Consider the following 15,858-nt stretch of genomic DNA (forward strand, 5'->3'; position numbering starts at 1 on the left):
ACAATTGGCATAAACACAACACTGGCTGGGATCACTTCTGGGAATAAGGCCTGTGAAACATGATTTTGTACAATGCAATGACTTTCCATCTTCTTGTAGAAAACTAGGAGTACAGTTTGAAAGCACGCCCAAAGTGCTCCGGCCTCCCACTCTAGAGCCAAGAAGTGCCTTGATGCCACTGGGATGGAGGCAGGGAACAGGCCAGGGGCTTCTTTCTTTTATTAAGCTAACTTAAAAATCATTTCTTAAGCTTATACCTACATATATTTTTATAACCAGAAAAAGCATAACTGTTATTTTGAGAAGTTTTAAAGATCATAGAAAATTTAAAAATTAAGAAAAGAAATAATAAATAGAAAATAGGGAAGCATCCATGGTTCCTGCCCCTTTTCCCCCATTATTCAAACATAATGGTGTCATTCTGGTGTAATTTGTTTTAGTCTAATTACTAGGAATTCTAAATTTGTACATATGTTAGCTACATAAATGGGGTGTTTTATTTTATTTTATTGCGGGTCTTGGGATGGAACCCAGGATCATTCGACCTCCGAGCTACAGCCCCTGCCCTATTTTTTTTTTTTATTCTTTATTTTGAAACCGGGTCTCACTGAGTTGCAGAGGGCCTCACTAAGTAGCTGAGGCTGGTCACAAACCACAATCCTCTGGTCTCAGCCTCCCAAATGCTGGGATTACAAGTGTGTGCCACCATGCCCGGCATAAAGGAGGTATTTTATATATTAAATTTTTAGCTCAACGTATTATAAACAAAGTTCCATGCTATTACACTCTTGATAAATGCTCTTAATAGCATAATATTCCAAATGCCAACATTTAGCCTTCTGTTATTGTTGGTCATATTCATTTTCCCTTTATATAGTTTTTTGAAGTAAAACATTTCTAATATTTTAAATTTATCTCTCTAACACACAGTTCTGTCAGTTGAATCAGGAGAACATTAGATAGCATCACTGGGATTTTAAACTTATTATAAAAGTATTTCCAGGCCGGGCGTGGTGGCGCACGCTTGTAATCCCCTTGCTTGGGAGGCGGAGACAGGAGGATCGCGCTGGTTCAGAGCCAGCCTCGCTGGCTTAAGAGACTCTGTTTCCACATAAAAATGTTAAAAAATAGGTCTGGGAGTGTAGCCCGTGGGAGTGTATACCGGAGGTAGAAGGGCTTCCAGGAACCCCAGTACCACCAAAAAAAAAATAAATAAATAAAAATAAAAAAATAAAAAAATAAAAGTATTTCCAAAAGTATTACTCCAGTTAAATTTTCATGAGCAAGATAAACAAGCCCATTTCACGGACACTCATCGTGGCAGTTAACAGGAAGCTCACTGGTGGTGGGAGTGCGACTTCACCAGCATCTGCTCTTTTTCACAGTATCTCACATGTTTGACCACATCGAGATCCCAGACAGATAAACTTGCCTTCGACGTAGGTCTCCGGGAGCATGCCACAGGTGAGTCCACATTTCCAGAATTTCCCAGTGGGATCTTTTTTTTTTTATTATTTTTATTGGTGCACTGTATTCATACATCATAGTAGGATACATACTTTTGTAGACATACATGCACACTTTTCCCAGTCAGCCCCCACCCAATCCCCACCCCATTCTCTCCCTATCCTTCCCTCCCATGCTTGGCTTAGTAGTTGACATCTAGTATTATGGCAATTTATCTAAAATTCAAAATGATAATCTCACATAACAGTTTCATTTGTCTGATACCAAGCTTTTGATGACTTAAAGATAACATTTCAATATTTCTTTTTGCTTTCTTTCTTACCAGAGAATATTTTTTTTCTATTTTTTTAGGTGAAACTATCATATATTTATATATTTATTTTTCAGAAAAAAAATCTATCCTAATATGGAATATGGACTCTAGATACCCAAAACGATCTTGAAAAAGAACAAAGCTAGAAGATATATATTTTCTGATTTCAAACCATATAAAGTTACAATAATTGAAACAGTGTAGTACTATTCTAAATGCAGATATATAAACCATTGGAGTTAAATAAAAGCCTAGAGCTAAATTCTTCCCTATATTGTCAAGTTGTTTTTGACAAGGTTTCCACGAACATTTGGTGGTGGAAATATTAATCTTTTAACTAAATATTGTTAAAAAATAATAATTACATGGAAAAGAATAAAATTGGACCCTTACCTAATCCCATATACAAATATTAACTCAAAATAGATAATAGACCTAAATATAAATCTTAAGACTATAAACTTTTAGGAGAAAATCTGGGTCATTAAACCTCACAACATTGAAATTGGCAGTGATTTCGTGGTTGTGATTTCCATGGCACAGGCAACAGAGGAGTATACAAACTCCCTAAAAAATAAAAAAAAATTGTATATCCAAAGACAATGTAAACAGAGTTAACAGTTACTAATAGAATGGGATAAAATATTTCCAAATGCTATATCTGAAGGTATATTAATATTCCAACTAGAAATCCTAGAAATTAACAACAATAAAGGCAAACAATACAATTTAGAGATAGGTAAAAGACTAATATAAATAATGAATCTCCACAGATAACCAATCTTAGTTTTCTGTTGGATGGAAAATCTTGTTTCTCTGGTTCTGGTGTGTGTTACCTATTTCTTCTTTGTAGTTAATCTCTTTGAGTATTTTCTCTAGCGCTGGTTTTGAAGACATAAATTCCTTCAGTTTCTGTTTGTCATGGAAGCTTCTTATTTCCCCATCTAATTTGATAGAAAGTTTTGCTGGGTAGGAAATTTTTGGCTGGAAGTTGTTTTCTTTCAGAGTTTGGAATATGTTACTCCAAGCCCTTCTGGCTCTCATGACTTGGTTTGGAAAGTCTGGAGTGATTCTAATTGGTTTGCCTCTGAATGTCACTTGGCCCTTTGTTTTTGTTGCCTTTAAGATTCTCTGCTTGGCTTCCACAGTGGTCATTTTGACAATTATGTGGCATGGGGATCCTCTTCTCCGATCCTGTCTAAAGGGAGTTCTATAAGTTTCCTGGATCTGTGTATCAACCTCTTGCTCTATGTTTGGAAAATTTTCTGCTATTACTTCCTTGAAGAGATTGTTGATCCCTTTGGTTTCACTTTCTTTTCCCTCCTCTATTCCAATTATTCTTAGGTTAGCTCTCTTAAAATGGGCCCATATTTCTTCAATGTCAGATTCCTGCTGTTGGATATTTTTTCCTAGATTAGAAACTATGCGTTCATTTTTGGAATGATCATCTTCTAAGAGTGAGATTCTGTTCTCCATGTGGTCTAATCGGTTGTTTGTGCTTTGAATTGAGGCCTTTACTTCATTAATTGCATCCTTTATCTCTTTTTGGCTCTCTCTGAGTTCTTTTGGAAGCACCTCTATTATTTCTACAGTTATTTTCCTGATTTGATCTTCTAGAAATCTCTGATTTTCTGTTTTATCGGGTTCTGATGTTGTGGGGTTGTGGACATTCATTGCTCCATTGTTATTCCTCTTTCCCATGATTTCGGAAGTTTGTGCCTTCTCTGGGTTCTTCCCTTGGGTCACTATGACTTCACTTAAGGTGTTCTGGATTTTGAGTCAGTAGTATCTCAGACCCCACTACTCCTTTACTGTGTTTTATCACAGAGTCTCCGACCCAGAGAGTCGATAGAGGCTGCTTTAGACTGTGGGGGGTGCCAGGTTGCACATTCTCCTACGGTGTGATATCTCTGCCACGCCACTCCCCCACTTGGTCAAGTCCCAGGAAGTACAGTACTGGGATTTCTCCTCTGTGGCCTGCAATTTGACTCACTGTTCTTGAGTTCGCAGATGTAGCTGTAGTGGACTCGTTGAATTCGCTGCTGCTGCCGCCAGTGGCAATATGGCGCCGCTGCCACACCCTCGTCCGTGAGGCTGGCTTTTTTCTTCTTGGTTTTGAATTCCACTCTGAGTCCTCGCAGCGTGTGCTGAGCTCAGCCACTTGGAGCTTTAGATGTTCCCTGCGCTAAAAAATCCCGCCTGGCTGTTCTGCAGCGGCTCACCTCAGCTTGCTGTAGCCATCCGGTAAATTCGCCGCTGTGGCAGGCAGTATGGCGCTGCTGCCGCATCCTCGTGCGTGAGGCCGGTTTATCTCCTCTGTGGCTCTGAGCTCCGTTCTGAGTCCGCTTTCTCTCTGGAGCCTGGTGATTTTTTTGTTTCTCTGGTGATGGTGTTTTCTGGCTATGAAAGGCGCTGATTTTGTGGTAATGGAGGTTGGTTGTTAGTGGGGCTCTTAAGCCCTGCTTTTCTCGGTTGCCATATTCCCGGAAGTGGAAGTCTTTTTTATAGAACTTACACTAAAGCTGGAACTCCAGGCTTGGAAACTGGGCAGATCAGGGAAAGACAAAGAAAAGAAATAAGATAGGGCACGTTGCAAGAAAGTTTCATTTGAATATAGTCTTTAAATATTAGATATTTCCCACCAAATAAGAGAGGGTTTCCAATGTTGAATAGCCAGAAAAGGAAAAAAGTCTCTGTTATTCTCAAGCTAGGTTAAGTTTGTAAGAAAGGTATCCAAATTATCTCATCATATAGGTTATCTAAAGAAAAAATCTAGCATCTAAATGTGCGCCTATTGTTTCTTTATCTTGCACAGTGGTCACCTAAGAGTGTCCAGGGAAAACCCCTTTCTCTCTCTCCCCTCTTCTCGTTTTTTTTTTTGTTTGTTTGTTTTTTGTTTTTACAAAACAGGAGACTAGGTATGCCTCTGCCTATTATGAGTTTTTTTCTAAAATAAGATTATAGTTGAATTTGACTTGAGGTTTCCTTATTTTCAGCTAAAGGGATTTTCTTAAAATATAATTTCCACTAAGGTGTTGTCAACCTTTGCTGAAAATTACCAAACGAGAGAAGGCCACACTCTCTAAATGTAAGTTGGCCTCAATATATAAACCAGCTGTCAATCTTGGAGCTTGCAATTGAAAAAGTCATATATGGTCATTCTATTTATATCAGTGAAATGACTTTTTGTGCATTCTGAAAGTTGGGAAGGAATTGAGAAATTCCACTGTTTAGTCAAGTGTTCAGGATCTCTATTTTATTTAACTATTGGAGCCTTGGGTTTAAAAAAAAATGGGAGAAAAGTAGCAGCAGAGAATATTACTCTTTTTTTTTCTAGTACTAGGGATGGAACCCAGGGGTAGTCTACCTCCGAACTACACCCCAGCCCTATTTTTTTATTCCTTATTTTTAAGAGGGTCTCACTGAGTTGTAAAGGGCCTCACTAAGTAGCTGAGGTTGTCCTTGAACCATGTTCCTCCTGCCTCAGCCTCCCAAATGTTGGGATTACAAGCTTTCGCCACCACACCTGGCAACATTACTCTTTTCAGCACTTTTTTTCTAAGTCCCTCCAATGAGACTTGGTGTGAATTCTGCTGACAAACCAGGCAAACACGTGAGCCAATCAAGTGGCTCATGAGATGCTGACTGTGGCAGGAGTTGGACACCAAAGGGTTGACTGGCTGCGTCTTCATGAAAATGTAAGGCCTAAATGTGCTTCTATCTCACCTTAGTCACCTCCAACCCAGTTCTCATCCTCCTTCTGGAAGGCTGGGCTCAGATTTGTGAAGGAGAAGGATTTGTGCATAAGTTCAGTCAGGGTTCAGTGCTACCTGGGGGAGCCCCCTCTTGTCGGGTTAGATTCACATGGAATCCAACAGTGTCGGATCTTATGCCCTGACTGGACAATTCCATGAATGTGTTTTTGTTAGGAAAACCTCTTCAAACCACAGTTGAATCGCCAGGAGAACGTGAGAGGAGAAAGTCCAAGAGGGCGGGGGGAATTTGTAGAATAATTCTGGAATTCTTTTCCTCTGGAAAATAAATTGTGAGACTTAACAGGACTTATGCTTACTTCCTCCTTGTTTTGGTTACATAATCCTTTCTATTTATTCTCCTTTGGAGGTGTTTTGTTATGTTTGTGTGTTTGCTGTTGTGGTGATAGTGCTGGAGATTGAGCTCAGGGGCTTTCTAATTCTAAGATACATCACTAACCCCATTTTATTAATTTAATCTTGAAACAGGGTCTTGTTAAGTAGCTGAGGCTCTCCTCCAACCTGGGATCCTCCTGTGTCAGCCTCCCTCCCAAATACTGGGATTTCAGGAGTGTGCCGCCACGTTTGTTTGTTTTCTTTAATTATTTAAACGTAACTTTAGAATTTAGACTTAGGAGTGATTGGCTCATCTTATCGAGGCAGGGAAGAGCTCCATCCCTGAGCATCAGAGCACAGGAGATGGCAAGAAAACACCACTCTTCCCCTCCCCTGTGTGCCTGGTTCAGGACCCTCTTCATGCTGGGTGCCCTCTGGTGGTCCACAGGGTACTTAAAAGATAAGCATATCATTTTCCCCTTCATATATATAGGTCAGCCTCTTTTGTCACATATGTTTAATTAATCGAAGTAATATCTATATATAGTCTAAAGAGATAAATAGTGCTCTGAAGCTTAATAAAAACATCAGTCTCTTTTCCTACCAAGCTCCCTGCTCTGGATTCGTACATCTCTGGGGTGCTACTCTCAGCTCATCTAGTGTTGTCTTCCATTTTAAGAAAAATTTAAAAGGCATCCTAAGTAATGAAATATAGGGTCTGAATTAAAGGAGCAGATTATTTTTATTCTACAAAGAACATAAAAGCGGGGGGAAGAAGGAAAATCTCTAAAACACACAATGTAATTAAACATATGGAAGTCAACCACTAAGCCAAGCAAGGGAGGGAGGGATGGGGAGGGAATGGGGTGGGAATTGGGTAGGGGTTAAATCAGTGATGTGTACATGTTTGTACACACAAGTTTTTTTTACCCCAATATGATGTATGAATATAATGTACCAATAAAAAAATTTTAAAAAAGAAAAGAACATCTACTTTATTCCAATGTCTCCTTTTTAATATAATTTATTATATATTCTTTAAGTTAATGAGTGAATGACATGTATATATTGCTATATATCGCTGTTTTATTATTCCTTATGGATTAGGTATATCTATGAAAGTTCTAATAAAAACAGTAGCTTTTCAATTCATTCTAGTATCTTCCCTCCCCACACTACCAATACATTTACATCTATTTTTATGTGATTACCACATTGATATTAACTAACTATTGGTATAACTGTGAATTTTATTTGAAAAATTCTTGTAAGATGCTATGGTCTTGTTTATTGTATCGTGTCACTCTTTGGTTTTCCAGTGGTTAATAGTTGCCTTATTAGTTTAGTCTTCTGTGGCCCATTCATTTCCAAATGTTCCCGTAGAACTGCAAACCTCCCTTGACTAGATCCAGTCACATCCACTCTTCTTCCGATTTCATCCTCTTGGACGTGTCCACTATCACTCAATCCACATTGCTTCTTTCCCTACATCCCCTGGATCCTGTGTGTGTGCTTTCCCTTTCTTGTTTTTTCGATTCATCCTGGTGAAGCACACTACCCATAGCAAACATGCATTCAAGAGGTCTCTTGTTAACTGAAAGTTTCTCAGTTCTAGTTTCAAACGTAATTCAGACTTTAATTCTTCATTGGGGAAAAAAACTCTTCTTATCTTCCTGAAGACTTTCTAGCTTAGGGTCTGGCTGTTGAGACATCTACCTTCTGATTCCTGATGCTTTGTCTCTTTTTCTTTTCTGAACACCACCAAGATCTTCTTTCCCCTAGTGTTTAAAATTCCACAGTGCTGCCTTGGTGTGGATCCTTTCTGAAGGCTCACAGGAGTGGACCTTGGTGTAGGTCCCCATTATTCAGGACACAAGGGACTCCGTAGGTCCTTTCAAGTAGAAATGCTTATCTTTCAGTGGTGGCTTTTGTTGTTGTTGTTTTTGTTTTGTTTTTGTAATACTGGGGATTGAACCCAGGGGCATTCTACCTCTGAGCTACACCCCCAGTCCTATTTTTTTACTCTTTAATTTTAAACAGGATCTAAGTTACTGAGGGCCTCACTAAGTAGCTGAGGCTGGCCACGAACCTACAGTCCTCCTCTCTCAGCCTCCTAGGTAATGGTATTACAAGCAAGTGCATCATGCCCAGCTCAAAAAAAAATTTAATATTATTTCTTTGCTCATTTCCTCTGCTCTTGCTTTCTGAAATTTCTCTAACTTGGTATTCTAATTCTGTTTTTGCTCCTATTTCTAATCTTTTTAATGTGTCCTTTCTGGGAGAATTTTTCAACTGTATAATCCTGTTGTTTCTTTTCCTTTTTTTAGGATCAAATAATTTTTTTTATCTCTAAAGGGATTTTTTTCAGAAAAAAAGCCAAAACTATTTCTTATCTCTTTGGGATTATTAATTGTAAGATTTTCTTTAATTCATTGGTTATTGATGGTCTGTGTTTCCCACCATTTCCTCCCCCTCTTTGCTTTGCTTCTGTTTTCTGTGTTGGGGACTTCTCTCTGATTTCTCGTGGGCCTAGATCTGTGTTCACACATAGTGGACAGTAACAACTGACCATCAGCTGGCTGGGGCCTCACACCTGCTAGGCCTCCACTCTTGGGTAATCTGGCAGAGACCTGGGTATCTAACCAGAGACCCTAAAAGCATTCAATATTTTTCTGGGGGCAGTTGAACTTCTCTTAAAAGTAGACCTCAAGTTTGCAAAGTGGAACGGGGTGGTTCAGCTTTTTGGCTGGCATTCTGGACAGATGTAGAGGGAGGGGAACTGGAGTTTTACTTATCAAGTGTAAACAGTTATTCTATTCTCAGCAAGACTACTTCTTTATTTGATGGTGCATGGTATTTCCAAGATGAGACCCTTGGTGATTTGCCATCCTATTGATTCCAAGTCTATAGTAGAATATAGAGAGGAGTCAACTGCTTGTGTGGGAAGGGGAGGGCTTTGCATGTTCTAAAGCTTTCAGCCAGACCTCCTGTTCCCAACCTATCTTCAATGCTTCCTTCTCAAGTACCTTTTCCTTGCAGTCCCAGAGATTTTTCTGAAAAAATCTAGCAAGAATGAGCTTTATTTACTAGCGGCTTCTTCTCTGTTTTCTTACTCATAACTTGGCTTTTAGCTTTCTCTTCTCATAAAAGGCCTTCAAGACCCTCTGTGCTATGATATTTGAAAACAGAAAAATAAGGGTTGTCAAGGTGATACCCTGTTTTATTTTTATATATATATATTTTGTGGTACTGGGATTCCTGGAAACCCTTATACCTCTGGGCTACACTCCCAGACCCATTTTTATATTTTTATTTGGAAACAGGGTCTCTTAAGCCAGCGAGGCTGGCTACGAACCTGTGCGATCCTCCTGTCTCTGCCTCCCAAGTGCGGGGATTACAAGCGTGTGTCACCACACCCAGCGATACCCCTGTTTTAGATGGCATCATAGCCAAACTGAATATTTTAACCCTTTGGCAACATGTGGAAAACTTTAAAAAGGCTATGTGTGTTCTGCCTCTTCCTGGATGCTGCAGTTACCCCAGCAGCCCAAGTCCATCTCAGTCTTTCCCTCTCTAGCAGGACACTGCTATCCTTTTCCTAAAATGTCAAATTCTCTTCCTTGCTCTGGATTTACCACCTGTTGTCTTAGTCCTCATTGGTTCTGCCTGTAAGAAACCCCTTTTCTAGCATCCTGGTGGTATTTTCTGAGGGGTGGGAGCAAAGACTTAAGTGTTCAATAGACCAATAAAATCAGTTCTTAAAGTTTTAAAGGCACTGTGAAGAAAGTATTTTTCTATGTGCATTAAAAATACTCAAAGGTTTCCATAGTCTCTGACCTCCAATACTCTTTCTCAAGTCCTATCTTTCTGTATTTATGGAAAATTAAAATGATAGATGTGTTCAATACTGTATAAGAGGCCAGCTGGGATGACTATAGGTAAATAGAAATTGAGGTCTAGAGTATCAGGGGAGAGCAAGAGCGAAGAGAGCAGGTGTACGTACTTGAAGGGTGTCATCAGGAGAAGGATGAGGGGCAGAATTAGGGACAGTGCCATCCAGGAACCGATGACTAACTCAAGGAGCTTTCACGTAGGAGAAGCCTGTTGGTGGACCATACATCCCGCTTCCAAACAGAGGTCGGAGGGAGAGAAAGTTCGAATTGGTGATGACCTTATCCTCGTCAGTGTGTCCTCTGAAAGATACCTCGTAAGTACCTCCTAACACAGATGCACTTCACCTTCTGAGGACTGAGCCACAGCAGGGTGGACAGCCTTTACACAGTACACTTGAGAGATAATTCTCACCCCTGCCAGGTGGTCATGGGGCCTGGAATTCAACTGTTAGTTGTCCTTTTGGATTCTGGTGCTATGTCCAGCAAATTTGGCTAAAATGTGCCAGGTCTTATTCATGCATTAGCTAGCTTTACTGTGAATTTAACACATGAAAATTTTACTTCACTTACCTATGGAGAATGAGCCCAGAAGAATGGAGTATAGAAAAATAATCTTTCGTCAGAAAAAAATTAAAATTTAAAATGCTTTGGTGCTTGGAGCATTGCAGGTGAGATCCTTCTGCTGGGGCTTGGTTCTAGATAAGAGGCCGCAACACCAGGCCCTTGGCTGAGGGTGGGGATGCCTGGAGATAAAAGAAATGGCAATGGCAGGTTTCTAAGCTCCCTAACAGTTTCTCATAGAGCCAACCCTGTCAGCAGATTCTACTTTGCCTCGTCCAAATGCTGGAGTAATTTTTCCCGTCTGAGAGTTTCCTTATTCTACAAAAGATAGACATTTTATGACGTTGTGTTGAATCAGGGGTCCAACTGAGGGGATGCAGTCTACACTTGTCTGCCATCTCAGTAGCTGAGTCCTCCCCTCTCCCAGAACAAAGTGTCACTCTTTGAAGCTGCTTCTACTCTGGGTGGAGAAATCTCCTACAGGCTATGTAGAAAGAGCCAGATAATAGTAAGGCAGCTTAATTTCATCCTTGGAGTTGTAGGAGAGCTACTCTGTCAGGACGGGGCTGGTGACTGAAAGGATGTTTTATTTCGGTTTCTGCTGCAGCATCTGTCAATATCAAATGGCAACATCCAAGTGGATGCCTCCTTCATGCAAACACTCTGGAATGTACATCCTACGTGCTCAGGAAGTAGCATCGAAGAAGGTATGCTTTTTTGCATGCAATTGCCCCCAAGCCTTTCAGTCTCTTGTGTTGTGCATACTGACTTTTTCTATTCCCGGGTCCACCTGAACGTCTTGGTACATGGGTAGTATGATTTTAGTTCACCTAAGTTTTTTTCTCTGATGCTGGTTTGAATTACTTTCTGTCCTGACTTTTGGTTATATGAGAATCTATGACCTTATTTTTTAATCCTTTGAACCCACTATTAACTTTGCACTCTATGCATTTGGGACTTTCTTTTCTTGTGAGTTTTTATGTTTATTTTTGGTTACAGTTATAGAGACCTCAGCAACTTCCATCTTAAAAGGGAGAATTTGTCACAAAGTTGACATCATTAATATTTCTCCCTATGCCTCTTTAGACAGAAAAGCTTCCTCTACAATAAAAGTAGAGGTGATTTGTTTTTACTTTTCTTTATGAAAGACCATTTAAAAATAATAAGTGAAGCCGGGCGTGGTGGCGCACGCTTGTAATCCCCGCGCTTGGGAGGCGGAGACAGGAGGATCGCGCAGGTTCGAAGCCAGCCGCCCTGGCGTTAAGAGACCCTGTTTCAAAAATATAAAATAGGTCTGGGAGTGTAGCCCGGAGGAAGAAGGGCTTCCAGGAACCCCAGTACCACCACCAAAAAAAAAAAATAATAATAAGTGAAAATGTCTCAATATTTTTTCCTTGGAAATAAGATCATGCAACTTTGTTCTCCTATCTTATTTCTCGGAGCTGGGCAACATCGATGCACCTTGCAAGTTACATAATAAACATACTGGCCTTGGCTGGCACACAGGTAATGCCACAGCTGAGCAGAATAATAAAGCACTGGTAACCTGTGGGTTCTTGCATTACATCTTAGCTTTTTATAGCAAGATAAAAAATTTTAAAAATAGTTCGAACACAGGCTATAACCCTATTTTTCTTCTGTAGCCTAGTAAATTCCAAGCTGGGAATGCCCTTCTGTCTATGATGTTTGAAAATAGAAAAATAAGGGTGGTCAAGGTGATACTCCAGTTTTAGAAGGCATCATAGATAAATTAATGATCAGAAAATGACAAATAATTCTTAACTCTTTCAGCCACATGTGAAAAACTTTATAAATACAAGGTGTGTTCTGCCCTTTTCCTAGATGCCAGAGTTACTCCGGCATCCAGGAAGTCTATTCTCAGTTTTTCCCTTCCTATAAGAAATGAAGAGGCACTGGGTTTAAATCTTCCCTAAAAACTATCCACCCAATCTCCATGTTAAATTTTTCATTGTGATAATTTTTCCTTGGAATAATTTTTCTTAGGATAATGTCCTCTCTTAGTCCCAACAGAAGGCTTGTGGAGATTAATTAAGGAGTATTTGCAACTTGTGTCAGAAAGGTCCTTGTAGAAGTGTCGAGTGCCCTTGTGGTGCTGTGGCCTGGACAGCTCATCTCTTGAGTCTGCTCTGTAGAAAATGCCCTTTGAGAATCCACCCATGAGAAACCCACTTTAGCCCTTGGGAGCATTAGCAGTCCTCATCAAGATACTTCTTCCCTGACTTTAGCTCCCCTGTTCCAATTAAGAAAATTTGTGATACACGATGCTTAGCAGTGTTCTCTGTTTGAGTAGGACAGTGAGTGGAGGAGCCCACAGACTGTGAATGAAGGGCTATGAATGAGCTATGGCCTCACCCATCAAGAGATGACGAAGAGCTTAATCAAGAGCTTGATTGCTGAGGGTTGTAAACAAACTGACTGCTAAGAATTCCCCTACAGTAGCTTATGAACTATTTTGAATGTAAAAACATACGACTGGAATATTAGTACAATAAGATATAGGAAAACTTGGAAAATATAGTAAGGTACAGGAAAGTTGGGAAAAGACTTCCAAATATTTGAGGGTTTTTTTTTTAATCTTTTCTTGTGTAGGTAAAAAAAAATAAGCTAAGGAATATCATGCTGTCACTGTACAAGATGCTCTGATAACACCCTTTCTTCCTCTGGCATGATTTCTCATTATTACTCTTTTAATCCAACACCCAAAATAGCTTAAGACAGTCCGTCAAGTGATCTAATTATGTGATTTTTAAAAAGACCTGATACAGACATTGAGCATATTAAGTCCATATGTCTCCTGAGAACAGAGTAGCCTAGAGTGGTATTTTTTTAATTCAGAAGAATAACAAATCCTATTTCTTTGTGCAGAGAAAGCTCAAACAGGGGACTCTGTCCTGCTACTGTGCCCTTTGAATTAAGTCTCAAGAATTTATTTGAAGTCTAATGGGTTGCCATGTCCTTGAAGTTCATTTCCTTTCAATAGAACTGCATAACTATTGAGATTTCTTAATTCTGAAAGCTTGGTGTCTGTTGATAGCTTCACTTGCCCCCTCACAGATGCTGAAGCGTGTTTCTCTTCCCCCATTTTGTTTCACGGGCACCATCCAGAATTGGTCGCATTTGTTAAATTTCTTTCCCAAGACAACTCTTAAGAACTGTTCTCTGTCTCCCTTCCCAGTACTGTCTTTCGGGTCCACGACTATAATTTGATCTGCATTTTGCTACAAAGCCTATGCAATCAGATTGTAAGAACTTGTTTGAGAATTTGGTGGTGTATGTATTTCCACCCTAAGGAACTGGAAAAATCAGTATCTTCCAAACTGTAGCATCTTAATTTCTATTTTTTTTTGTTTTGTTTCGTTTTGTTTGTTTTATTTTTTGGTGGTACTCAGGGTGGAATCCAGGGGCATTCTACCTTCCAGCTACACCCCCAGCCCTATTTTGTATTCTGTATTTTGAAACAGGGTCTTACTGAGTTGCAAAGGGGCTCACTAAGTAGCTGAAGCTATCTGCGAACCGCAATCCTCCTATCTCAGCCTCCCAGCCCTTTTCCTTTTAAATGGTGTCTGTTTTCACCTTACCTTTTGGTGTTGGACTTGCTCATTTCTGGATTTAACTTTCAGTGTTAGAATTGTTTTGACTTTCTTGTCTTTTCTGCCTGAGGCTTGGATTCACAGAATCTGTGATTTCCCAAATGCATCTCTCTTGGTGTTTCTGTAGCTGGCACAGACCTGCATGATTTTACCCTTTGTAAGCATGGTGTGCTCTTTAAGCTTCCTTTCAGTTTGTGTTCGCGGTAGACTGCAACTTTTATTTTAAACTTATAATTTTTATTATTTTCTAGGTTACCTACTTGGTGGGCATGTAGTACGTCTTTTCCATGGTCATGATGAGTGCTTGACGATACCATCTACAGACCAGAATGATCCCCAGCACAGGTAAGCCAGTGGTCCCATCCTTCTAGCTATCCCCAGGCTCAGGTAACTCAATGAAAGAGTCTGCACTTGTATGTTGCCACAGGTGGATTCCGCAGGTGCTTCCCAAGTGTTAAACCCTGCTCTAGCTATGGGTTGTCATTTATAAAATAGAGGTGATAGAGCCGGGCGTGGTGGCACAGGCTTGTAATCCCAGCATTCAGGACACTGCGACCTAAGGATTGCGGTTTGCGGACAGCCTCAGCTCCTTAGTGAGGCCCTCCACAACTTAGTGAGACCCTGTTTCAAAATAAAGAATAAAAATAGGGCAGGGGGTATAGCTCGGAGGTCAAATGCCCCTGGGTTCCATCCCCAAACCTGCGAAAGAAAGAAAGAAAGAAAGAAAGAAAGAAAGAAAGAAAGAAAGAAAGACAGGAAAGTCCAAGTGTACATGCTTTTTATTTATTTTTTGTGTGTGAGTGTGGTCCTGGGGGTGAAACCCAGGGGCTTTCTACCTCCAGGCTTTACTCCCAGACCTATTTTATACTTTATTTGGAAACAGGGTCTCACTAAGTTGCTGAGAGCCTCACTCAGTAGCTGAGGCTGGCTTCGAACCTGTGTGATCCTCCTGTCTCAGCCTCCCAAGCGCGGGGATTACAAGTGTGCGCCACCACACCCGGCGTGTGCGTGCTTTTTAGGCAAGCAGTTCTGTGGCGCTTCCCAGGCCTTTCATTTTCTTGGTTTGCTCCTGAATCTGAGGAGTTTCTGGTAGCCTTGACTGTCTAGAGAAGCACCAGTTTTGGTGATGGAAATCAGTCTAATTCTTCTAGTGGGTCTGTGTGCTTACACAAATTATTCATCAAAGTCTTCAAAGGCAGATCATTTCTACTCTTCCCATTACACATACTAAGTAATTAAGATGGAGTTTGTTGATTTCGTTTTGCCTATTAGCAGCTAGCACTGGAGCTAGTATCCAACAAGCACTGGGTGGAGCAGGGCTGGTGCCAAGGGTGACAGCAGAGGGCGCTGCTGAGGTCATGGTCTCTGATCCTCCAATGACAAAACTATGAGGTGGAAGATAATATGTCTTAAGTTTATACTAAAGAGTTCCTTAATATTCTATTTGTTAATGGAAATGAGCATTAAAATTGGGGGCCTCCCGGGCATGGTGGCTCACGCTTGTAATCCCAGCATTAGGGAGGCAGAGACCAAGGGATCGCGGTTCGCGGACAACCTCAGCTACTTAGCAAGGCGCTTCACAAATCAGTGAGATCCCGTTTCAAAAAATAAAAAGACTAAAATATAAGACTGGGGGTGTAGCTCGGAGGTGCGATGCCTCTGGGTTCCATCCCCAGTACCTCAAAAAGAAAAGTTTGGGCCTATAACTAATGAAGTCTGATATATTAAAAGAATTAAACCTCAGGACCAAATTAGACAAAATCTGAGACAACAGTGAGTCTAATCTGGTGATATGCTTCCTTGTCTTTTTTGGCAGTGCCTATAGGAACCTTGTAAAATGAATTCACTTTACTTCTTTAGAGACCTGGGCTCAAAAATCTTCACAATTTGGAAATTGTGTAGGTCATTCAGGCTCCTGTCAAACT

The 15,858-nt window shown here is 40.4% G+C and overlaps 1 protein-coding gene across 2 annotated transcripts in view; it reads left to right on the forward strand.

Annotated features, from left to right (window-relative positions):
- RYR3 (ryanodine receptor 3) overlaps positions 1-15,858 on the forward strand; it is a gene marked incomplete at both ends in the record, with an annotated part of 530,337 nt that overhangs the window by 221,022 nt on the left and 293,457 nt on the right. For both annotated transcript variants that reach the window (XM_080708162.1, XM_080708163.1), the window contains 4 exons: positions 1,386-1,464; positions 9,963-10,075; positions 10,930-11,029; positions 14,185-14,278. In XM_080708162.1, the coding sequence (XP_080564288.1) occupies positions 1,386-1,464; positions 9,963-10,075; positions 10,930-11,029; positions 14,185-14,278 (386 nt within the window). The remainder of the gene's footprint in view (positions 1-1,385; positions 1,465-9,962; positions 10,076-10,929; positions 11,030-14,184; positions 14,279-15,858) is intronic.

Source organism: Muscardinus avellanarius (assembly GCF_963383645.1).
Source record: "Muscardinus avellanarius genome assembly, chromosome: 12".
Taxonomy (NCBI): domain Eukaryota; kingdom Metazoa; phylum Chordata; class Mammalia; order Rodentia; family Gliridae; genus Muscardinus; species Muscardinus avellanarius.